At 49.3% G+C, this 23339-nt stretch overlaps 2 protein-coding genes across 5 annotated transcripts; one reads left to right on the top strand and one right to left on the bottom strand.

Moving 5' to 3' along the window:
• Positions 1 to 252: 252 nt before the first annotated feature.
• On the bottom strand, positions 253 to 17084 carry C2CD2L (C2CD2 like). Of its 3 annotated transcripts, XR_005566498.1 has the most exons (15): positions 16708 to 17084; positions 14010 to 14105; positions 13499 to 13618; positions 11967 to 12077; positions 11014 to 11130; positions 10280 to 10397; positions 9991 to 10114; positions 9398 to 9462; positions 8688 to 8815; positions 8221 to 8392; positions 6788 to 6889; positions 6042 to 6175; positions 5276 to 5558; positions 3229 to 3837; positions 253 to 3115 (listed from the first exon to the last, which is right to left on the bottom strand). XR_005566498.1 is itself a non-coding variant. In XM_027718215.2 (14 exons), the coding sequence occupies exons 1-14, from the start codon at positions 16951 to 16953 to the stop codon at positions 3617 to 3619; spliced, it is 2037 nt and encodes a 678-aa protein (XP_027574016.1). In that variant the 5' UTR covers positions 16954 to 17084; the 3' UTR covers positions 253 to 3616. The 3 variants fall into 3 exon arrangements, 2 of the variants coding, with proteins under 2 accessions (XP_027574016.1, XP_027574017.1); XM_027718215.2 differs by having other exon boundaries at positions 253 to 3837; XM_027718216.2 differs by having other exon boundaries at positions 253 to 3837; positions 11014 to 11127; positions 16708 to 17083.
• A 643-nt stretch (positions 17085 to 17727) lies between these two features.
• On the top strand, positions 17728 to 23145 carry DPAGT1 (dolichyl-phosphate N-acetylglucosaminephosphotransferase 1). 2 transcript variants are annotated; one of them, XM_027718209.2, is made up of 9 exons: positions 17733 to 18174; positions 18254 to 18374; positions 18460 to 18673; positions 19204 to 19350; positions 19485 to 19569; positions 20031 to 20219; positions 20830 to 20917; positions 21283 to 21438; positions 22557 to 23145. In XM_027718209.2, the coding sequence occupies exons 1-9, from the start codon at positions 18020 to 18022 to the stop codon at positions 22620 to 22622; spliced, it is 1221 nt and encodes a 406-aa protein (XP_027574010.1). In that variant the 5' UTR covers positions 17733 to 18019; the 3' UTR covers positions 22623 to 23145. The 2 variants fall into 2 exon arrangements, with proteins under 2 accessions (XP_039245326.1, XP_027574010.1); XM_039389392.1 differs by lacking the exon at positions 21283 to 21438 and having other exon boundaries at positions 17728 to 18174.
• The last annotated feature ends 194 nt before the right edge of the window (positions 23146 to 23339 follow it).

The following is a 23339-nucleotide window of genomic DNA, read 5'->3' as shown; positions in this document are numbered from 1 at the left end:
CAGCCATTCTACGGGGGAAAATTTCCAGGGACTCAGTCTTTACAGCTTCTGGAGGCCAAAACCCCGTGTGACCTTCCCTTTCCTTCTGAGAAGACTAGGATAGAGGAATTGTTTCTCACACCAATAACCACACCTGCCCCATGAGGCTCACACCTTTGGGAAGCTCACATAGTTGGGACTAACAAAATCAGCACCTACTGCTTGGGGGATCAAAACGTTTCTGCAAAGGAGAAAGGAAGCCATATACAGATATGATGAGGAAGGATCAACGTGTTAATCAGGAGCATATCAGAACTAAAAAACTTCCAATACACACAGATGAGCCCTTTCCCCCTCATTCCTTTGTAGCTAAAACAGCAGTTTAGCCAAACACCTTGAAAACCAATCTGCACTTACTAGGAAGGTTTAAAAGAATATAAAAGGTTACAATATATCAGTATGACTTTGATAAGAAACAAAATGGCAGAAAATACATCTCCACTAGGAAACACAAGCAGATGCAGGACTTAATGTTTGGGGATGTGCTCTGTCAGCACTTGAAAATACCCCTTTCTTTTGCAAGCTGTCTAACCAGATACAAATTTACAGTGCACTTTACTGCCTGTGATAAAAAAATTGCTAAAAATTCAAGGGAAGATGTGCCCCTACCATCATGCTTCCCATCTGCCATTCATTCTGCTGACCACAGTGCAGGAATCTTTGCCACATCAAAGCTCAAAATCAAAACCAGTACCTCCACTGTGAACAGGAGGCATAGCCTGGAGCCAGCCAGGAACAAATACAGGAAAGCCCACAGACACATGGCAGGAATTCCCATTTAACACAGCTAGAAAGGTCCCCAAGGTCAGTGAGGAACTCAAGTTTCAGTTTTACTCCCTTTCCTATCACTTCTTCCTCTGAGTCAGACCAAAACATGCTGGTCAAGACTCTGGGTACATGTTTGTCAGACATAAATCTCACCTTTTCTGCCTCCAGTCCACAGCAACAACGCTGGCCAGTCCTCATAGCCCTCCTAGTGTACATGAGCCCCAGATCCCCGATTCAGAAGCCCAATCATCCTCGGTGTTCACCTCCAGCTGCTCCTCACCACAACAGCTTGAGCTGCTCTTGAAGTTTAAAGAACAGACTTGTGGCAAGTCCTGTGATTAACCCACAACTGATGAGCTGCTGGCTCTTCTGCAAGTTCCCTTCCGCTCAAACCAGTGTTTCCACTGCAAGGCTTCCCAGTCATCCCACTAGAGAAGCACTGCTGTCTGGGTTCAGCCAGCACTCTCACCTGACATGGTATTAAAAAGAATAAATAAAAACCAAAAATCAAGCATCAAATACTTTCACAGCTACAACTCATAGAGGGGAAGGTGCAAGAGAGAATGCCAAACTGGAACCAAACCCCAGGACTCTGGGGAGAAAGGGCATGCTGGGGAAGGACAGCACCATGTGTGACACCACCAACCCAGCAAAGGAAGGCCACGTCCAACTGGTGGCTGGATCCATACATGAGAGCCACAGATTGCCAGGTTCCACCAGCACCAGAGCATGAACTGGTCACTTGCTTCGAGGAAAATGATCTTCAGAGAGAAACAGAGACTTCTCCAACACCCATAGTGCATGGAACTGCAAACAAAGCCACAGTACTACGTGGACAAGGAAAGAAACAACGGATAGAAGACATGGCAGAGCTTGAGGATGACAAAGACTCCGGCACCAAACCAAATGAAGAGGTTCCTGGTCAGCCAGTTGGACCAATCTTATTTTTCACACGTGCCCAATCACATGGGGAATCAGCAGGAAAAACAAGGAGTCCCTCCTCCTGCTGGTACACACTGGCACTTTCAATTCAAGCCCCAGGTGACTATGGCCTTCCCTACCTGCACAAACACCCAAGAGACACCCTGAGGCTCTCACCTGTAAATCCTTTCACAGCACAATATCCAGAGACGTTCCAGTCTTTGGAAATGGCACACGGCAGCAGTATGAGTAAGGATTTGTCCTTCCAAAGAACACAACACATTTTATGCATGCCATCAAGAGAACTACTTTTCCAGTTGGTAGCATCCTGCACTGGGCAGGGCAATAGCCATTACCTCAGGAGGTACTGAGACAGGGGAGCAAAGCTGGCGAATCCAGCCAGGCCTAGGCAACAGATCTTCCGTGAGTTGTTTCCTCCCCTCTGTTCCACTTCCTTAACCTTACAACCCACAGGAGAAGAGGAGCTTCCACTCAAACTAGGCATGCTGGCAGGGGCATGGGTGTTTCTCCAAAGAGCATTGTTACGCTCTTCAAAGGGAGCCTCTGGGGACATTATATTCACAATGTGCACCGGTCAGGAGACCAGGCAACCATTCATCTAGAAGGGCGGTCTCCTCCCACACAAGGAGTCGATTTTCCCCTGCATGCCCCTCCCTCTGCAAATACCACTGCAGAAATGCCCCCTCTGTTTGAAAGCAGTGGATTGGGTTTGCTAGAAGAAAGGAAATACCAAACGCAATCAAGAAAGGTTCCTTCTATTACAGGAAACCCTTTCATCAGTGAAAACATGTAAAGTCTTGTCTCTTTCTACCACGTGCCTTTAGGTTCCCCATCAGACTGCCCTTTCACCACATTTCTTGCCATATTCCTTGCCATCCATTCCCAGCATGGTGCCAGTCCTTGGCACGAGAACCACGAGAGTGCACGAGGCCGGGCCCTCCACAGATCCAGAAGACAGGTTGGCACCTCTTTGGCAACATCCCCAACCACTCCCGAGGGTAAGGGATCTGCTCATAGGACAGCTGGTGCCGTACATGCAGCACGGCCCCTTCGCTGTTCAAGAACGTGGCTGTGGAAGGAGGGCTGCACCACAGGGTGAATGCACAGGATGGCAGAACTGACAGCACTGACCAGGCATTCTTGCAAGGGCCCAGGCTTCTACAAGAACTTGTGCAGTGGTTAAAACTTTCTTCTTCTTAGAGACTCCTTCCTTCACCAGCATAGCACAGAAAGCAGGGGTCCCTCAGTGCTGTCCGAACCAGGGACTGTTCCAAGGATGGTTCCCAGGTGGAGAACCACAGCTTGTTCCGCTGCCAGATCACAGCCCAGGAATGCATGGCCCCGAGCACACCTCAGGTTACAGCCTCTGCACCAAGGACAAGCAATAAGAGCATTTAGATCATCAGTGACCGCATCATTCTCTCTCGTTAAAAGAGCTGAGCGAGGCTACATCTCACACTTCTCAGCCATGTAGCTCACCCAGTAGTTTCTTGATCTGTAACACTGAAGGCTGCCACTTGAGAGACCTGCCTCCCATTTCCAAGAGGCAGCTCATGATGCCAGATGGCTACACAGGTGGAGTCACATCTGCAGCTCCTGGGACCCCCAGGGGGATTAGCATGACACCTGGATTTTCTGGGAGAGCACAGTGGGGTACAATAATCAGAGAAGGCTAAGCCAAGGCAGACGAGCAGCCTAAGTCCCAGGTTTGCTACCTCCACTCCCCAGATGGTGTAAAGCACTGGGGTGCCTTCCCTCAGCCAAGGCTGGAAAGAACTGGACTGCAGGTCACAGATACCATGGAGTGGGAAGACAAGAGACTATAAAACGATCTCTGAGAAATCTTTCCAATAGGCTTCTCCCTCCTTCAGTTCTCACCAGCTGATGTGCTGTCACTGCCTTTGGGTTTGGATTTAGACTTGAAGGAGAAGCGCTTGATGAGGCGATGAGAGAAGCTACCAGCTTTCTTCCTGGCAACAGAGTTGGCAGTGACGTTAGACAAGTCATCGTGTGACTGGCTCAGGCCCGCTTCCTTCTGCTTGCTCCTTCTCCGGAAGATGAGCTTGGTACCACTCCGAAGAAAGCTAACTGCAGAGACAGAAAGGAAGAAGACAGAAACCATGAGAGTGTCCTGCCCGGGCAAGTTTCAGGGACAGTAACACACCTGGCCATTCTCAGATTTGCAGCAAAGACCTCTCCAACTCAGGTGGCAGAAGTCACAGCAGTCTGCAAATCCCAGCTCCCAAATGCAAGGCAAAGTCTCTGTTCATGATAGACTGCAATGCCAACAAGCTGATTCACTAAGCATTCCAAACCATGTCCCCTCTGCATAAACATCCTTCCTTTTACACAACATCCTTCCCTCACTGGAAGTATGAAGAATTGTAATAGAAAGCCAAGATTCATATGAATGGAAAATGAGCGAGAACACCTGAATGTTAAGACCCTGGGAAGAACACACAGGGGGGAAAGGCCTCAGACTAACCTGTCTCAAGGGCACACAGATTAACTGGTCATCAAGCCCCCTGGAACAATTGCCCGCAGTTTCACATGCCCTATCTGGAGGCAAATAATGCCAATGGCTCCCTATGACTCACACAGGCACGAGAGAATGGAGACGCCAATTGCCATCAGTCTCAAATGGATCAGAAAGGTATATTCAAAACCTGCACGCCATACAGCACTACAACAGTATTTCTTGCAAGAGGGGGTTTTCCCTCTCTTCCCCACCCACCAGGTCTCTCAAGAATCTGGGTCATGCACCTTTCTACCCCCTGACATGAAAACAGGGGGCCTCCACAGTTCAAACCATACCTGGTTGTAACAGGGTACAACCCCCCAAAACTTGTCCTACTCTCATATTCTGAGCAATCAAGATTGTGATTTGCATTTGTTTACATAAGTCAGTAGCTAACTGAAAATGTTGTGGCTACGAGCAGACCAACCCAAGGTGTGCCATCCACCCAACTGCCACAAGCGAGTAAAATCCAGAACAGCAGCTAGGCTGGGGCAGGCCTGCTCCATCATTTAAAAGCAGAGAATTTGTGTGGACATCCTACAGTATAACAGGTCAGAGGCAGTAGCTGCTTCAATACTAGCAGAGAAAGAAGGAGGGCATAAAGGCCCGTACAATCCACATTGTTGAGCAGCCTCCATTTCCACACCAGAGGTGGCCAAATTCAGAGGAGGAATCATTATTTACAGACATGCACCTGGATCTGTAGATGTAGAGGCCACAGAAAGAAAACGGTTCTCTGACGTACACAAGCTGCACAGGGTTCCCATTTAAGAGAGCACAGAAATTGAAAAGGCTACTGGAATTGTATACCTACAAATAGAGGGATTTGGAACCACTCCAGTGGAAAGCATAGGAGAGAGACAGGCTCTTCCAGGCTCCAGTAAAAAGCTGCTCTTCGTCATGCCAAAAGCTGGCTGCAGACCCCATTCTCGGGTGGGGAACTCGGATGTCACTTTGTCCTTACATACAACAGGCCAATGTTAGCCACCATCTAACAGTTCATCTTACCTTTGTGATCTTTCAAGCTCCTGGTCTCAAGGGCTCCCGTGGAGCCAGTTTCAGACTCAACATCTTCCACTGATGGTCTTTCAGAGATGTCTGAACGTGTTGTCTCATCCAGCTCCTGACTGGCCCGTTGTCTGAGCAGTGACGCTTCCAGCGGCTGTGACGATTCAGTAGAATCGTGCATCTGGTCAGCTGTGCTCTCTGCTGCAGAGTCCCCAAACGCTGTGGCCTCCAGGGATGCAGCATAACCCAGAGAAAGTGCCATTTCATCTTGAGCAATAGGTACCTGAAGGGCGGGCAGACAGACATGGAGACAGGACCGAAAGAATTGCAACCATCTCCCTTCTTCCATCTACACCTACATACGGATGCTCCGGTTCTGATCATCAGACAGCACTGATGCACAATCATCATTTTTTTGCTGAAACATACTGCAACACTGCCGATTACAGAGCATTCTGCAGCACCTCCCTCACTCCCACAGTCAAGTTCAAGGAGAACTCCTTATATTCTCCATGAGGGTCAAAACCAGCTATGGCAGCAGGCTCCCTTTCTGCAGATGCCCTTAGTGAACTCCCACTGGCAGCTGCCCTGTAGCCTGGCAAGGTACCTTCTAATGCTCACTGGGAAGCAGCAAAAGGCTTCTGCTGAGCCAGTCATCTGTGTTGGAACCTTCCCAAACTGGTCCCTACAGGACAGGGTAGTTTCACACATGCATTCCTAGAAACAACCTCCCAGACTGGAAATGCAACTCTGATCTACCAGAGACCTTGGAAACTCCTGAGATGATCAGTGTGCTACGTTTTGTTGGTGTCTTCTTGGTGGTCCTGTTATTTGTCTCAGTTAGCTGCCTGATCGCCGTCTCAGCCACTGGATCCAAACCATTGGGCATATGGCCATCCCCTGAACACAAGAAAAATACCAGTGCTTGGAGTAGCAAACCTTCAGCACAGGCAAAAGGTCGCTTGCTGACTGCGATACTTGTAATAGGCAATTTACATGCACACAAAGGTAGAGAACAGAATTTATTACAGACCTGTCCAAACAACCCAAAGGAAAGAAGCTCTGCATAGCTAGCTCTTGGCTTTTTTAGGCATTTCCCAGCAGGCATATCATTAAAATATCCCTACCACTCAATAAAAGCTTCCAAGGATTCCCAAGAGCTTGGGCAGCCCTGGCTGCAAACTGTCCAAACTGTTTCAGTGCTCTGTTTCAGAGACAATCAGAGCCCAGGGTGCAGGGTGACCAAAGTTTTTTGGGTCCGGAGAGCCTGGAAAGTTCTTGTCAAGCAAGGAAACACTCAGACTCACTGACTGGATAGCCAAAGCAGAATGTCTTATACCTGCCTCCACCTCACCACTGGTCCTCCGGCCCTGCCTTCACTCAGGCACCTGGACATCCTCCGCCGTAGCAAATGTAAACAAGCTCAGTGAACCACATTCAGACTACCACTTTCCAAGAAAGGCGAAAAAAAACAGTTACTCCACTAAGAGCCTCGAATTTTTAAGCACTTACGGCTACTGCTGGGCAAGGGGCCATGAGGACAGCCAGTCTCCAAAAGCACTGTTGTCTTCTTTTCAGTCACTTCCACCTTAGAAGGTGACCTCGATGGTGAATCTTCATGGCAAAAGAGACACAGATACCAGTAAGTGCAGATGAAGCTTAGGCAACTATGCTATTGTATTGCGGTCCCTACACACAACCCCAAAAAGCCTCCATCGAGTGTGCGGAGATCCTGCAAGGCTGGCTCTGTAAGGCTTTGCGGCAACGAAGCAGTAAGAAGCCTACTGAGAAAACCATAGAATCACGGAACGGTTTGGGTTGGAAGGGACCTTAAGGATCATCTCATTCCAACCCCCCTTCCACTAGACCAGGTTGCTGAGAGTCCCATCCAGCCTGGCCTTGAGCACTCCCAGGGATAGGGCAGCTACAGCTTCTCTGGGCAACCTGTGCCAGTGCCTCACCACCCTCACAGGGAAGGATTTCTTCCTAATAGCTAATATAAATCTACCCTCCTACAGCTTTAATCCATTCCTCCTTGTCTTATCACTGTAAAAGGTCCCTCTTCAGCCCCCTTTAGGTACTGGAAGGCTGCTTGCTATAATGTCTCCCCAGAGCCTTCTCTTCTCCAGATTGAACAGCCCCAACCTCTCAGCCTGTCTTCATAGGGAAGCTGTTCCAGGCCTGTGACCAACTTAGTGGCCCTCCTCTGGACTCACTCCATCAAGTCCACATCTTTCATATGGTAGGAGGCCCAGAGCTGGACATAATACTCCAGGTGAAGTCTTACAAGAGCAGAGTAGAAGGGGAGAATCACATCCCTTGGCCTGCTGGCCATGCTTCTTTTGATGCGGCCCAGGATACGGTTGGCTTTCTGGGCCACAATCCTGTGAAGCAGCTGCTCGCAGGACCTCATTTGTGCCATTTCCCAACCGCATCTCATGGAATATCCAGCACCACATGCATCAGGATGCCAGACTGCAAGCAGCAACTATCCCTAGTAAGTAAGGTCAAGACCCTTTTGGCTCCACATTCACTACATACAGCATAACTTCTTTAGCAGTGAAGGAAACAGAGGAAGAGTGGCTAAACACTTAGCCCAACATCACACAGAGGTTATGTGACGGCATATGCATTAGACCTCCCACCACCAAAGGATGTGAGAGAGGCTCATCCCTCCCTCACCTCCCCGCAAACACAGGGCTGCATCAATTCCCTCCCCCAGGGCTATACTCAAGTTTCCAGCCAGCCACAAGACACTCAGGGAACAGCAAGGATGCCCGTGTTCTGACCCACAAGCCGAAAGCAATGCGCAACCTGCAATAACCACATGTGATGGCAAAACAGTTTTGCTACTACCTGCATGAGCTGCCTCGGGAGTATCGTGGCTAAGACTGTGCTGCCATAGTAGCCACCTGCACAGTATACCCGCTGCAGGGCAGCCTCACCCAGTTTGCAGTCTGCCTTGGGCCGGGACTGAATCGTGGTGACAGTAGTCACGATGGTGCCATCGGGCATGATGGTCCGGTCCATCTCCACCTTCTTAGTGGGGGTGATGCTGGTTCTCAGAGATGTGGTGTGCTGAGCATTCAAAGATGCAGGAGACTCCTGGAATAGCAGCTATAAAGAGTAAAGCACTGCTCAGAGAGGGTCTGTTCCTCCCAGATGCAAAGGCAGGCATATTGGGGCAGCAAAAGCTAGGGCTCTGGGTACTGAGGAGCCATCCCCACTACAGTGGCAATTCAAGAGGGAAGCTCAGGAACCGAGGCTCAGGCAACACCCCTCCTTGACATAAGGGTTTGCCAGCCCCCAACTCGAGCTCAGCCCCAATCATGCTTGTCTCCAGCTAGAGGCTCACATCATGAACACTTTCAGAGCATACATTAGTGCAGAGCTTGTGGAGTTGTGAGCTCACCTCCAATGTAATGGTAGCTTCAGCTGTCAGTGACTGCCCAGGCCCTGGGACCAGTGAGCAGACGTGTCTTCCAGATGGTTGTTTGCCCAAAGAATCAATCAAAAGTGTGGCATGTGCCAGCAGCACATCTGCAAGAAGGAACAGGAGAATGAAACACACCAAATGACCTTAGCACCTCAGATATCTCCCAGCCATCTCCCTGCTCTTGGAAAGCAGCCCCACGGGCCAACAAAGCAGATTCCCACAATATTGCCAGCTCCCAGGTTCAAGAGGGAGAAAGGGCAGGCAGCACTCCTCCGCTCCTCTTTAACAATCCAGAAATCAACTCCCTTAAAAAGGTGGCCATTGTGTGGCCTCCATCAAAAATAGGTGCTACAGTTAGTCCCTGACTGAGTACAAATGAACAGAGTTAAGAGCCTTCTGCGAAGTTCTTCCAATACATGGGGGCATGCCTCTACTGCTTCAGAGCAGAGATGGGCAGGCCACAGAGGAATCTCTGAGTTCAAGTCAGACTCAGACCATTTTGGTAAGAAAAACTGAGTTACTTCACGCAGACAGAGGCTCACATAAAGCTGGATATGAAAAATCCTTTGCAGAGTTCATCACGCATCATATCGACACAGAACTACCACAAGCTTAAAGCACAGTAAGTCCCTTAGGCATTTTTGTCTCCCTATCTTACAACCCATCTTATGGTTGCCCATACTCACTTCCCATTCTGTCGCTATTCCCCAGCACCTGTAGCTTCAGCTCTTTGCTTTTAGGCCCCAACTCCCTGTTGAAACAGAAAAAGATGGGCTGCTGTTAGGCACTGTTTGCAAAGTGGCCACAGAGCAAACAACTCCATTCTGTATCTTCTCTCCCTCAAATCTCACACACCTCGTCACCTTCTCCAAAGCTCCAGTACGCGTGCACTGCTTTGGAGGACATGTCTAGGGCAGAAACTACACAGAACAGAACTCTGTTTTGTGTCCCCTGCAGGGCTGTGTAGGCCGCCAGAGGAAGTTGAGAGGGCAATCTGTCTGGAATGCTGAGAGATACATTACAGCCCTCCTGTGCCTGCCGCTCCCACAATCAGCGCTTCATCCCACCCAGTTAAAATACAGAGTGTCCAGAGTAGTGGGAAATATGTACACGCAGGCTGGGGCCACTTGCTGGAAGCAGCAGCACCACCACAGGAGCAGCACAAACAGACACTGCCTTGTGGTGCCAGCCTCCACCTCTGCACCAACCACAACTGTTACTGCAGTGTGGGAATGACACCCAGAGAGTGTGCCAGTTCGGAAGAAGGGCAGACACTTACAGAAAGAGCTCCTCATTCCACTCCATCTCTCCTGCAGCACTGGCACTGCCAGCTGTCATCGGCCTTGTCCACTTCTGCTGCGGGGGGCTGTCTAGCTCCGCTACACAGCATATCTCCCCAACTCCTGCAACAGAGGGACAGAGGGCATGCGTGCACTCATCAGCATGAGGCAATGGTTCAGCAGACACACACCCCTCTTTTCCATTCAAATCCACCCAAAACATCCACTCACCCCAATCTCACCACCTGCGCACCTGCCCCTGTGGATCAGCAATGTTTTCACGCTTACCTCCCTTCCCCTGGCAGCCCAAGTTCAGCACTCGAAGATTCCGGAGCAACAGCTTAGAACCCAGAGGGGCTGCTGCTACTCCGGACGGGGACTCTCGAATCAACTTATTGCTGGGTACCTGAGGAATGACGAGAGCGAGACCGATGCCTTTATCGTTCACTCGCCAGCAGACAGCAGCAAGACGCATGACGTTGGTCCTCATATCTACTAAGTAGCTCCTCACACCAACACGGGAACACCCACAGAGCCATCCAGAAATGCTACAGCTATCAAGCTCCAGTGGGCCCTCGTGTTATGTCAGATGGGAAGTTTAAGGCAGACAGAAAAGGAGACAGGCAAGAACAAGCTTGCTGGCTGCCAGACGGTCAATTGACAATGACAAACCATGGACCATTCCATGTCTGCAAAGGCTGCCCCGGACAGAGCCTTGGTGTTCAGGGCAAGGGAGACTGCCAAAACTGAGATGTGTCTCAGGCAGTCTGGCTCCAAAACAACACGACCGACAATCAGCACTCAAGAAACAAGGCACAAACAGAGCTGCCCTTCGAAGCAGTTTCTAATTATCCCTACGCCCCAAGTTGCAGAACCCCAACTCCTATGACAGTGCAGGTCAGGATTCAGCTGTCACCCAGAAGTGAGACTCAACCCTTGGATTCCTGCCTGAGCCTCAGCCCTCAGAAGTGTCCTGGGGCCTGAGTTGGAGGCACAAGGATGACAGGAGGAGAGTGCCTTACCGCACTGGCTCCAGCGGTGCAAGCCACCAGGTTCACTGTCATGGCTGGCTGCGTGCTGACAATGGTATCCTCGATCAGATCCCTTATCGTGGACAGATCCGCTCTCCCTTCATCCTTCTCTCCACAAATCAAGAGGAAATGCAGGAAAGTCATAAAAAACCCCACATTTTCTCCTTTTACAACTACAGCTGCCTCCCAAGCCTCTAAGGTATAACACAGTCTTTCTCCCAGTAATAACCTCCCAGATACTCTTTCTGTATCCCATACTCACTCTCCCCAGTGAGCTTCCATGTAGCAGCCGCACAAATGAAGTTTTCTAAATGAGACAAACTAGGCCTCTACATCTGTAGTCTACCCATTGTAAATTTTTGCAATACAGCTTTTATAGTTTGTCACATCCTCACTACCTCACAAGATGGTACTACCGCACTATTGGGAAAACTGACACATTCCTACATCTACTCGGGATAAAGTAACAAAGATGTCGATAAAACAAACAAATCGACCAACCTATTTGAATAACAGAAGCGCAAGCACACCCACATTCAGCCCATTAAACCTCTAACACCTGTGGGTTCCCCACATTAATCTCTCAAGAAAACCCCAAACAAACACAACAACAAGCAAATACCACCTCACACACTCCTCACATACAAAAAACATGCCAACCCAGCTCATCTTGCAGCTCTACATCTGACAAAAGCAGGAGGAACCTACATAGACAGAAAGCCTTCAACAGTTATTGGTACCGCTTCATGTCTCTTGAAGATGCGTTGTTTTGACACAGCTGAGCTAGTATCGATTCCAGAGTGAAAGAATCCTCTCCCTAAAGGGCCACAGCAGCAAGTTGCCAACCTTCCCCCTCCACAGCAGCCTTTCTCCCAGCTCAACACTGTTTCTACTGCTCCCTCCCTTCCTGCATCAAGGTCAGCCTCTCACCATGCGCCACTCACCTCAGGAAGCTGAACTCTTGGAAGAACCAAAAGGTCCAAGTCTGGTCTGTCCTTGAATGTCCATGACACCAGGAGACCCTCATTCTCTATCTCCTCCAAGTGGATCTCCACCTGGCTCAGAACAAATACCCATAGTCAGGAACAGTTTCTGTTTACATTACGTGCTTTTTGCCCCACTTCAAATTCAGTGATTGAAAGGCAATCGCACCAATGCAACAGTAAGAGACAGAACATAAGAACAAAAGTGCTCCCAGGCCTATAGGATAAAGCAGCTGCAGAAGCCTCATTGCTCCATAGCAAGATCTGGCTTCCTCACTACTGGTAAGTAACCAGTAAGAGGTGCATAGAATAAGAAAGGCACAATTTTTGGGAATACAGTACTTGAAGTATTCCAACAGTCAGGTATATGATAATCTAACCAGCATTTCCTAAAGCAGCAGCAAGACCTCAATTAGAGTACCACATGCAATTCTGTACAAGAATAATCAACCCAACACTTCAGCAGGTGCAGACAAGGAATCCTAGAAAATGCTAGTGAGTAGGGGAGCAATTGGATGAGATGTGAGACAGGGGACTTTCAAAGATGAAAAGCAACTTCAGTTGCTGCACACAACTAGACTGGCAGCAGGCACACTAAATACTGAGGAGAGAGAGGAGCTATTTAAACGACCGCAGAACACAGGCTCAAAATAAAACTGGGATGACCTGGGATGTACATTCAAAATTATAATAAGGCTTCTGAGAGCAAAGGGGTTCCAGAACAACTTTCCAACTGCAATACCTGCAATAGCACGGGATTGGCTTCTGCTACCACCGAGTTACTTCTAATTTTGCTGTGACTTTTTTTTTAACTATTTTTTTTATTTATTTATTTTGCTATAGTGCAAATGAATGCACAGCCTCCACACAAGATACCATCCCCAGCGTCACATCCTTCATCACGATGGGAACAAAATCACATTCCAGAGAATCAAATCTGGCCAGAAAGTGACTGTGGAGTTACCACCCACTGTAATTTCACAAAGCTTCTGTTCTGGAAGAAGCATCTCCAATATTCAACACACAGAAAAAGCTGTATCGTGCTCTTGTGAAGGTAATAGGGGGAACACTGACAACTAAGCTACTCCTCACAACAGATTTCTTTTTCACACCAACTACCAGGACAACACCATATTTGTACATATGCACAGGATGTACCTTTACCTATCCATTATGCCCTGAGAGGAACTGAATTCTCTGGACTTCTTAAATACCCTCTTAAAAACACATTATAGAATGCTGCCATGCCTCAAAACTCTCTGGGTTTTCTTACAGCTATGTTTCATAGCCAAAATCTGCAGAGCAAGACTCAGAAAACAGGACTGGGCATGCTAAAGGGGAATATTTGCCACTTCACCAAATGTTAGTGACAGCACGCTGCTTCTTCCAGCCCAATGACGTCTTTATTTGCCCTAAATCTGGTCCTCCTTCCTCGACCAGTGCGGGGCTGGATGAAAGAATAAGGTCAATGTCTAACTTCTTACAATTTTTACCTGAGCCTGCATTACAGCCAAAGTGACATGATAGGTGTCCACAGAAACAGCAACTGGGGACTGCTGAGTAACAGAGACAGGGAATTTCACAGCTTCAGTTGACAGATGGCAGCACAGCACCTAGGGAGAAGAGATGAGTTTCTATCCCAACAAGAGGCAGTTGTGTTACTCTCCCCACGTTCTACAATGTGAACCTGCCACTTCAGACTCTGTACGTGAGGCAGTAAGGACAAATTGGTGACAGTAGCTCTCTTCTCTCCACTGCAGGAGAAGATGTTTGGGCTCGGCATTCATACACCCCATCTCCACCAACACATCTCCGCTCACGGAGCTCTCCGAGAGCTCAGTGAGGTACAGCCCCAGAGCCTCTGAACAGGAGACAGGCCTCCAAACTCTACAACAGACCTTGCCCAAAACTTCCTCGGTCCCACCATCCCTGTCACAACGGTCTCAGTAATCTCCATAGAACACATCATCGGTCAATGCACAATTCAGAACAGCAAAGACTTACCATGCCGTGGTCCGACTGGCCCTTGCACGTCACACAATTTATATTTGCGGTTGGTGGCAACTGAGGACCCTCTTCAAACGTGATCTGCACTGAACTCTATGAAGAGAAAATTCTGTTAGTTCCCAGTAGTCAGAGTAGCCCAGACAGTTTCAAAGAGGATGAATGATTCTGATGTGGGAACCCAGAGATGCTCCAGTCTGTTTTCACAAATCCAGCCAGCACACAAAACCATCCCACACTGCAATTCTACCCACCTTGGCTTGTCCGTAGAGCGAAAAGAAACAAGGTCTCCATTTAAGGCTCAAACTCACTAACGCTATGTTAATTTCAGACAGATAAGCCCAAATGAGAATGGAAAAATTGTTCCGGATAGTAGGTCAAGTGTGTTAACCCTTCTCCATTGCAGAAGCTTTCCTGTTTCTTCTCTCTCTTCCCCTCTGTGCTAATCCTGCTTCAAAGAAAGAAAAATACCAAACCACCACCACCAAAACAAAAAATCCCCAAACCAAATAAACAATTAACAACAACGAAATCCACACCCTCAGCATATGGTACATCAGCTCCTCTGCTCAATTTGTTCCTTTTTTCCACCCTCTCCTAGTTTATTAGATTACAATCTCCACTGTGAAGACATCCCTCTTCTTCATCTGAGGATTTCCCCCTATCCCCATATTATAGGATCAGTTCTGTACAAAAAATCCCTCTTGAGAAACACAAGACCAAGATAAAGAGCTGAGAGCATCCCTGAACAAAACCTAGCCCTCAGAGATTCCCTCTGCTCACAAGGGACAAAAAGAGAGAGAGAACAGGCAATCTGGGCACTAGGACATGACCATTTGCTGAGCTGATTGCATTTTAGGGCCAGGACGATCGAGAGGGATGACAGAGATGCAGGAAGCCAATTCTTATTCTCAAGTAAATGAGACTGTGCGCTGCCAAGTCTGTGCAACAGACAGACCCATGTGAGGGGTGGAACAGGCTCTCGGACACTAATCTGACCAGCATACACACTAAAACCTGAAGAGCTACTTGCCCATCAAAAACTAGACTAGATGCATGCTCTCCTCCTAACACAGACACGAGGCAGCTCTCCCAGAGACCAAACTTCAAAACTGACTGAATGGACAAACAATATCGGATCGCTCTCTGCTGCTTCATAATATTAATGCTTGCTGTTTCTTTTTCTCACAAGTCTCCTCCACCAGAGCCTTGTGTTCACCCATGTGAATCAGTCCAAAATATCAGACCAGTCTTTTCTCTCTGCCCAATGACTCAAGTATATAATGACCCACGGCAAGCTATTGCCCTGTTCTTCCCAATATGTCACTGTCTCACCAAACTGGGAGGCACCAGTCAACTTCAAAAGGTCTCGTTACTCAGCCAGCTCAGAACGAACCATGTGCACAAAGTAGTCTGAATCTATATATCCCCCAAGGCATGGAGAAAACACAGAGGAAAAAACTGATTTATCCCATTTCATGAGGACCGCGGAGCTGAATGCTGGGATTCTGCAGCTCAGAAGCAGAGCACTGGCAGCAATGGGATGCCTGAGGAGCAGAAGAGTCTAAGATGGAGTACTTTTCCCAGTTAACAGATACAAACAGCTCCAGGTAAGTCCCAATCTTATCCAGAATCCCACATAACAAAAAGCCCTCTGGGACAGCTTTTAGACCCAGCAACAGTGGCAATGCTGCTTTCTGAGTAAATATGCTCCAGATGAGGAGTGGCTGCAGCAGAAACTGATGCATGGCCCTCTATGCCATTTCAGCCGTCAACTAATCTTCACTTTACATGAATTCTAAATTCTGGAACTTATAAATTCAGATAACTTTTGTGAGAATCTGAGTAAATCAACATGTGACAGAAAAGCACAGTTTATCAGATATGGACAACTGCTGACACTTCCATCATGGCATTGTGTCGAGGGACATGGAAGTAGAGGGTGCGTTTCCTGGGGGGGGGGGGGGGGGGGAAGAGGCACTTCACACTGAATCTAGCCTAGAATTTGTCACCTTGTCAAAAGGGGTGACAATTTTTCTGCCTTGCCGGAAAAAAAGTTTGCATCCTTATTCAAGGCTTTGACTGCTTTTTCTTCAAACATGTTAGCCTCATGCTAACCTTTTTTACCTCTTGATTTTCCTATACCACTTAATAGAAATGCCCCCCTTTCCCGTTCACACAACAGAAAAAAAAAAGGAGACTACAACAGACTTTGGAGAGCTTTGGACCACAGCCTTTTGTGGGCATTAAGCCCCTGCCTTGCTTAAGCAACTATTTGCTATAAGCAATTATTTCCATGCAAAAATCAGCTAGGCATATTCTTCTTCATGAACGCCAAAAGTACGCATCAGTATAAAAGCAATACTGGGAAATTAAAGGAAATAAATACCAGAAAAATTTTTAAGAAATTGCTGTGGAAACCCGGCTCCCCACAGCTGGCCCGGCTCCTGCCCCAACCCAGGATAAACGAGCGCGGTACCAGCACTCGCGGGAGCGACGCCCTGGCCCGCGCAGGCCGAGCCGAGCCGAGCCGAGCCGCCCGCAAGGCTCCCAGTGCCTGACGGCTCCTCCGGACGGGGAAGGGTTGCCCCGGCACCAGCGAAAAAAGGGCGGGCGGGCTGGCAGCCCCACCTCAGCTCAGCTCCGCTCCCTTCGCCGCCGCCGCCCCCCGCACTCCCCCGGCCGGGCCCCGCCGTACCCCGTGCCGGCGCGCCTGGCTGTTGAGGGCTCGCACCCAGGCCCGCTGCCACTGCTCCCGCAGGGACCGAAGGGCGAGCAGCGCGGCGAGCAGCGCCCGGGCCCCGGCCTCCTCCGCCGCCGCCCCGCGCCGCCGCGGCGCCCGCAGGGCCGCGGACCGCCAGTACTGCAGCAGCCAGGCCGCCACTGTGAGCAGCGAGGCTGCGAAGAGCAGCACCAGCGCGGCCCAGCCCAAGTCCGGTCCCATGGCGCGGGGGTCAGGGCATGGCGGGCGGGCGGCCCGGCGGGAGCGGAGGGGAGGCGGCGCCGCTCCACTCACGGCACCGGGCGCACGTGGCCCCGCCGCAGCCCCGCGCGCGCTCCCGCCGCCTCCTTCCTTCCGGCGCGGCGGAGCGCGCGCGCCCCCCGCGGCCCGGAGGGACCGCTGGGCCTGTTCCGCCCGCTGCTCGTCCCGCGCCTCCACGGCCAGGGACCCTCCCGGCGGCTGCCGCCAGCCTTCTCTTCTGCGAGTCTGAAAGCCCAGCTCCCCCACCGGCTTTCCGAGCTCCCATTAACGGCGCTTTTCTCTTCACGTCACGCTCCTTCCCGCTAGGAGCCGCTGCCCCGTTCGCACCAGGCACGCAGGACTCGCCACCGAGGTGGAACCTTTCCGTTCGTCTGCTTCAGTTTGTGCCACCCTTCGCTGTGGAGCAAAAGCAACGCGAGTTTTGATCGCCTCACGACAGTCGCAACCCAAGGCCAGGTGGTGGCGATTCCTTGGTGCTGCAGCTTCAGAGTCTCTGGCCAGCCAGAGACCATCACGCCTCTGTGCTGCGCTTTCCTCCCCAGCAGTACTATGTGCCCGCTTCAGAGTTTATTTAAAGTTTACAAATTCACGTTCAACAGACAACAGAGCAGGGGCGGCCTCTCAACGCAGCAGCAGCTCTCTAGGTGGCACGGACAAGGCCATCAGAAAGCATTTCCGGTTGCCGCGGCCGCCATGGTGGGGGGGGGCACTGCGGGGCGGAGTCCGTGGCGAGGCCGCCCCCGCGCCAGGGCGAGCGCTGCTCCCGGCGCGGAGCTTTGCTGCGCGGATCCCGGCGCCGGGCACAGACGCGGCCAAAAGCCCTCCCGGTCCCACCGGCGTCCGACCAGAGCCCCGTGCCGGCGGGCAGCTCACGCCAGGGCCAAAGATGGCGCTTCCGTCCCCGATAGGCCGCAGAGGCCCCGCGAAGCCGGCACCGCCCCTGTAGCGCCCGGCCAGGGAGGTGGCGGGAGGCGCCCCCGCCCCGCCCCGCTCCTTGCCCTTGGCAGGGCGAGCGCCCGCCGCGGCCATGGCGGCCTTGCCCGCCGTGCCCCTCCTCATCAACCTCGGCGGGTCGCTGCTGGGCTTCGCGGCCACGCTCACGCTGATCCCGGCCTTCACCGACCGCTTCCTCGCTGCGCGGCTCTTCGGGGAGGACCTCAACAAGGCCTCGCGGCGGCCCGTGTGAGTAGCGCTGCCCGCCGGAGCTGCCCCGCGCGGCCAGCCGGGGCCCGGCTGACTCCCCGCTCTGCCTTCCTTCCAGCCCCGAAGCACAGGGCGTCATCAGCGGTGCCGTGTTCCTGATCATCCTCTTCTGCTTCATCCCCGTGCCCTTCCTGAGGTGCTTTGTGGAGGAGCAGTGCGCGGCCTTTCCTCACGACGAGGTGAGGCTTGCCTGGCGCAGCGAGCGCAGCAGGCTCGGGCCGGGAGCGGCCACTGGTGACCGGGATCCTGTTCTCTGTCCTGCAGTTCGTGGAGCTCATCGGTTCGCTCCTTGCCATCTGCTGCATGATTTTCCTGGGCTTTGCAGATGACGTTTTGAACCTGCGCTGGCGCCACAAGCTGCTTCTTCCTACCATGGCTTCCCTCCCACTGCTCATGGTTTACTTCACCAACTTTGGGAACACGACCATTGTGGTGCCTAAGCCCTTCCGGGTGCTGCTGGGCATGCACTTGGACCTGGGTGAGTTATGAGTCACCAGAAGCCATCATCCAACTGGTGAGCAATTGGTGGAAGGAATCACCTGAAGCTGTCTGTGCTGCAGAGGGAGCAAACAAAAGGATTTGGTTAAGTAACCAGTGAAAGGGTGGAACTCCACCCACTAAATATTAGGCTGAAAGAACATCCAGAAACCCAGCACACCTTCAGTTGTGAATAGATAGGCACCGATCATTTTCCCATGATTCTGGCAATACGGGTGTACACAACACCTAGTTGCTAACACCAGCATGACTGAAAGAGAGACAGAACCCTGCAGCCTGCCCCCACGGCACAGCAGTTTGCTGCAGTCGCAGTGCTGTATGTATGTGTACACATGATGGCCAGCTCATAGGAGAGGAAGCAATCTATTTGCAAGCTACCACAATCAAAACTCACTGAGATTGTTAGGTAAAGGATTGTTGTACAAAGCAAGAAGTGAGAGCTTTAGTGAATTGGCCCAAGGCCTGCTTTGCCTGCCAGTACTAAAGCATTTGGCTTGCTCTGATCTGTAGGTATCCTCTACTATGTGTACATGGGCATGCTGGCAGTGTTCTGCACCAACGCCATCAACATTCTCGCTGGAATTAACGGGATTGAAGCAGGACAGTCACTGGTGATAGCTGCTTCCATTATCGTATTCAACATTGTAGAGTTAAATGGTAAGGAAAATAACAAACATTTGTGGGTACAAAAAGCAAAGGGAGATTGAATCCTAGTCTGCAATAGCTGTTATTAATAAAAATCAACCAGTCCTGTCTTATCACAAACAAACACGTTTTCCTTTTTTCTATAGGGGATTATCGAGATGATCACATCTTTTCTCTCTACTTCATGATTCCCTTTTTTTTTACCACGCTGGGCCTATTTTACCACAACTGGTAAGAGGAAGGACATCGGTTTCTTTGGAAGCATCCTTTCCCTCTACTTTCTCCCTTTCCAAACACACAAACCGCTTAACAATGTGCAGATGGGATGCTGGAGGGTAGATAGGCTTCTTGCCAGAACTAAGAGCACAAAGCATTTATGTGGTGGTAGCTTTTCTTTTTATTAGAACAGTTGTGGTTCCACCAGCACACCCAAATGCACAGAGTCAGAATACACTCCCTCCCATGCCTCACTGGACATCTTTTCCTACCGTGTTCTCTACAAGTCGGGTGGTGAGTCCCAGTCCTGCAGTTCTTAGAATAAATACCTACAATTGTTTTTACTGTGTAGATCTGCTGCAGATCCCTCTTGGCCGCTAACCTGTGATGTGGGCATACGTTCAGTGGTTAGAAAGTAATTTGCATGGCAACAGTAATCATGACAGACCTTTGCTTTTCTGCCCCATGGATTGCAGGTACCCATCTCGAGTGTTTGTTGGGGACACCTTCTGCTACTTTGCCGGCATGACCTTTGCTGTGGTGGGGATCTTGGGGCACTTCAGCAAAACCATGCTGCTTTTCTTCATCCCCCAAGTGCTCAATTTCCTCTACTCATTGCCTCAACTCTTCCACATCATTCCTTGTCCCCGTCACCGGCTGCCAAGGTAATGTACCTGAGTGACCTATAGTGGTACCACAGATTGTGTCTTTTATCTTCAACACCAGCTGAGAAAGGTGGCGATAGGTGCTCTTTTTAAAAGCCATCAAAGTATGTTTTCTAGTTAAAAGGTAGCCAGCTCACTCTGTCAGTTACAGTTGAGTCATATTGTAGAGGTTTCTCAGAAAAGTGAACTTTTCTGACCACCCCACTCCTCAGATACAGAAGAATATTTTTAACAATATTAGAATATGATGATTCTCAGCTACAAGATTGAGAGAAGTTGACACAGGGTGCTTTTAATGCTGTTGCAGTGAGATTTGCTAAGATTTCATAGTAGCAAGCATTCTGCAGCACTATGCCATGTCAGCTATTGTCTCTGCAGATGTTAGATTCTTCTATTTTAGTCTTTAAACTATATAGCTTTATGCATATATAGGGGGTACAGGGACTCCTCTGCTCCCTCTGAGGGACTAGGTATCAACAGCTGTTGTTACTTTTTTTTTTTCCTCCACTGGATTTCTTTCTTGGCTACTCAGCTGTGCATCTAAGTCTGCTTACATAGGCGTCTCTGTCTCATTGTTTTATCTGGACTAAATTTTTAATGTTTCTTTTAGGCTTAACCCTACTACAGGAAAGTTGGAGATGAGCTACTCCAAATTCAAAACTAAGAGCCTCTCTGCCCTAGGATCAAACATTCTGAAGGTAATACCCAGAAAACATTCAAAATTCAGATGCATTTTGAGGCAGTGGTCAAATGCAAGAGGAGCAAGATGGAAGGGAATGCCAAACTTCTAGGTTCGGTAGTTACTTCCTGGCTCAAATCCAGAAGAAAATATTCTGCGTATTCTGTTACCATCCCTCACGGTCACCTGATTGTTTTAATAATCAGTCTTTCAGAATAACCACACATAGCAGTGTCCCAGGACCATCATAAGCCCGTCCTGTCTTTATAGTAAGAACACAGGCCAGATTTCAGGGATGGTACAACAAAAGGGCTCTTGAACAAAACCAAGCCAGTGAGCACCAAACGTACCTGGTGCAATAATGTGCAATATTTCTTTCCCCAGGTAGTCAAGATCTTGCATGTAGTAGATGTGAGGAGTGGAATGGATGAAGATGGTGAATACACTGAATGCAATAATATGACACTTATTAACTTTGTCATAAAGCTGATTGGACCCACCCAGGAGCGAAATCTCACTCTTCTATTGCTACTCATTCAGGTCAGACAACAGGTTCCTCCAGTAGAAAGATGTACTCTAGAATGGAAACAGATCCAAGTCAGTCTCAAGAGTTTTAAGGGGAAAGGGGGAAGTAAATTATCGTGCTCTTCACACAAGATGCAGTTGAGCTGTGGAACTTAGGGAGGCTTACACAAGCTCAAGGAGGAAGCAAATTCACATGCACACCTCCCTGTTCATTGAGAGCTTATAAAAACAAAGTCTCTAGGTTAGCTTGAGGAGATTCCCAAGGCACAGATTATTGGCTGCAAGAAAAACATGAGGACAGCAGAGTGCTTTGTGACTCTGACCAAGTACAGCCTTTCTGCATGTTCCTGTTTGTTAGTCATAGCAAATGAGAGTTATCTGACAGGTGGACTTGTGTAAGGGTGGCACAAGGCTCAGCAGTCCCCAGAATCTGAGCAGGAGCATTTTGGAGCCACTTGGAACACAAGGATAATACACCTCACAGATACTGCCACTACCCCTATTCAGCATATGAACTCTCATGCATGATATAGTAGAAACACCACTTTTGGAAAGGCAAGTGTTGGTTAATTGCCTATGATAAATTCTTTTTTTCAATCTCAGATTTAAGATAAGAGGGTCTTATTACAAAAGAGACACTTAGCAAAATTCCCATTCAGGAGAAAGGACTTCCAACAGAAGCCTGTAGAACAGACCTTAGGCAGATGACATCGGGGATCGCAGAAGACAGGAAGTACAGAGCCCAGTCACAGCAAAGAATTCCTGACAGCACCTTATTGTAAGGATGCTGAATTGCAGCCTTGACATGAGGTATTTTCCATTACAAACCATATTATATTATGATATAGGCTCCTTAAGTAGGAATGAGTTATTCCCAACCGTTCATTTCATCCACATGTTCTCAGAATGTGACCGTGTGCAGGCACATGCAGAAATCCCCCACTGATACCTAAAATTCTCAAAGAAATTGGGTCTGTGGATAGACTATACCTAAAACATTTAGCCTATATGTTGCTATTTAATCAAAGGAGGCATGGTGGAATGCTTAGCAAATCCATATGGAAAGGAGAAATCTGACAGCCTGTAGGCCATTCAACACTGTAATGTTTCTGTTGTATGTCTTTTTTACCTAGGTCCTGGGCAGCACCATTGCATTTTCCATCCGGTACCAACTAGTGCGTTTGTTTTATGATGTCTGACTGGACCGTCAGGAGTAGGGGAAAGAGTTGTACCAGCCAGTCCATTTTCTCCAGTTGCTGATCAAATGATTCAACTGATCTTACTCCAGCCCTCTGAGAACCTCAGAACACCTGTCAAAACACAAGCAACTGCTCTATGTGGGCTAGTCTTGAACCGTTTGGTTTGGGGTTTTTGGTGCATCAAAAAGGCTTTTGTCCAATTCTGTTGATGGAAAGGGTTCACTGCTACTTGGACATCACTGTTACTGGGAATTACCTTTCAGAGGGAAAGCAAATGACCCAAATGTTTACTGACAGGGAAGTGGGAAAGATGGAATCTCTATACATCTAACAAGGATGTTACTGTTCCTCAAGAGAGGAAACAGCAACTTTAAATTCTGTGAGATGCTGTAGAGCACAATAAGTAAACCAGATTTCGCTCCTGGCTTTTCCAATCCTTTGGTCCATGGACATAGAGTGACATGTTATAAACCATGCTCAAAACTCAGAACGCTCCAAGAATAAAATAACTCATGGTACCCTTTCCCCTGCAGTGCTTTGCCACGACAGTATTGACATGCAGTAAAACTGGGTTACACGATCCCTCCCTGTACCTTTTTACCCTGCTAGGGGGCTGATCATTTCTGCAGTTGACTCCCTCCTTTTTTATGGCTACTAGGAATGTTCCCTGCTGATGGGCTTTTAATTTTGAACATCATCATCTGCCTTCCTCTGTAG

The sequence above is a fragment of the Pipra filicauda genome, unplaced genomic scaffold (genome assembly GCF_003945595.2).
Source record: "Pipra filicauda isolate LSUMZ 115617 unplaced genomic scaffold, ASM394559v2 scaffold724_size131739_pilon, whole genome shotgun sequence".
NCBI classification, from domain to species: domain Eukaryota; kingdom Metazoa; phylum Chordata; class Aves; order Passeriformes; family Pipridae; genus Pipra; species Pipra filicauda.
The sequence above is the reverse complement of the archived record's forward strand: the minus strand, read 5'-3'. Positions and strand labels throughout refer to the sequence as shown.

Coding starts and splice junctions, on each gene's coding strand:
- C2CD2L (XM_027718215.2), bottom strand. CDS start 16,953: ATGGGACCGGACTTGGGCTGGGCCGCGCTGGTGCTGCTCTTCGCAGCC. Junction 10,115..10,279: donor GGGCTGCCAGGGGAAGGGAG/GTAAGCGTGAAA, acceptor CCTCTGTTGCAG/GAGTTGGGGAGATATGCTGT. Junction 5,559..6,041: donor TCATCTCAGGAGTTTCCAAG/GTCTCTGGTAGA, acceptor CCCGCCCTTCAG/GTACCTATTGCTCAAGATGA.
- DPAGT1 (XM_027718209.2), top strand. CDS start 18,020: ATGGCGGCCTTGCCCGCCGTGCCCCTCCTCATCAACCTCGGCGGGTCG. Junction 19,570..20,030: donor GGCCTATTTTACCACAACTG/GTAAGAGGAAGG, acceptor CATGGATTGCAG/GTACCCATCTCGAGTGTTTG. Junction 20,220..20,829: donor CCCCGTCACCGGCTGCCAAG/GTAATGTACCTG, acceptor TGTTTCTTTTAG/GCTTAACCCTACTACAGGAA.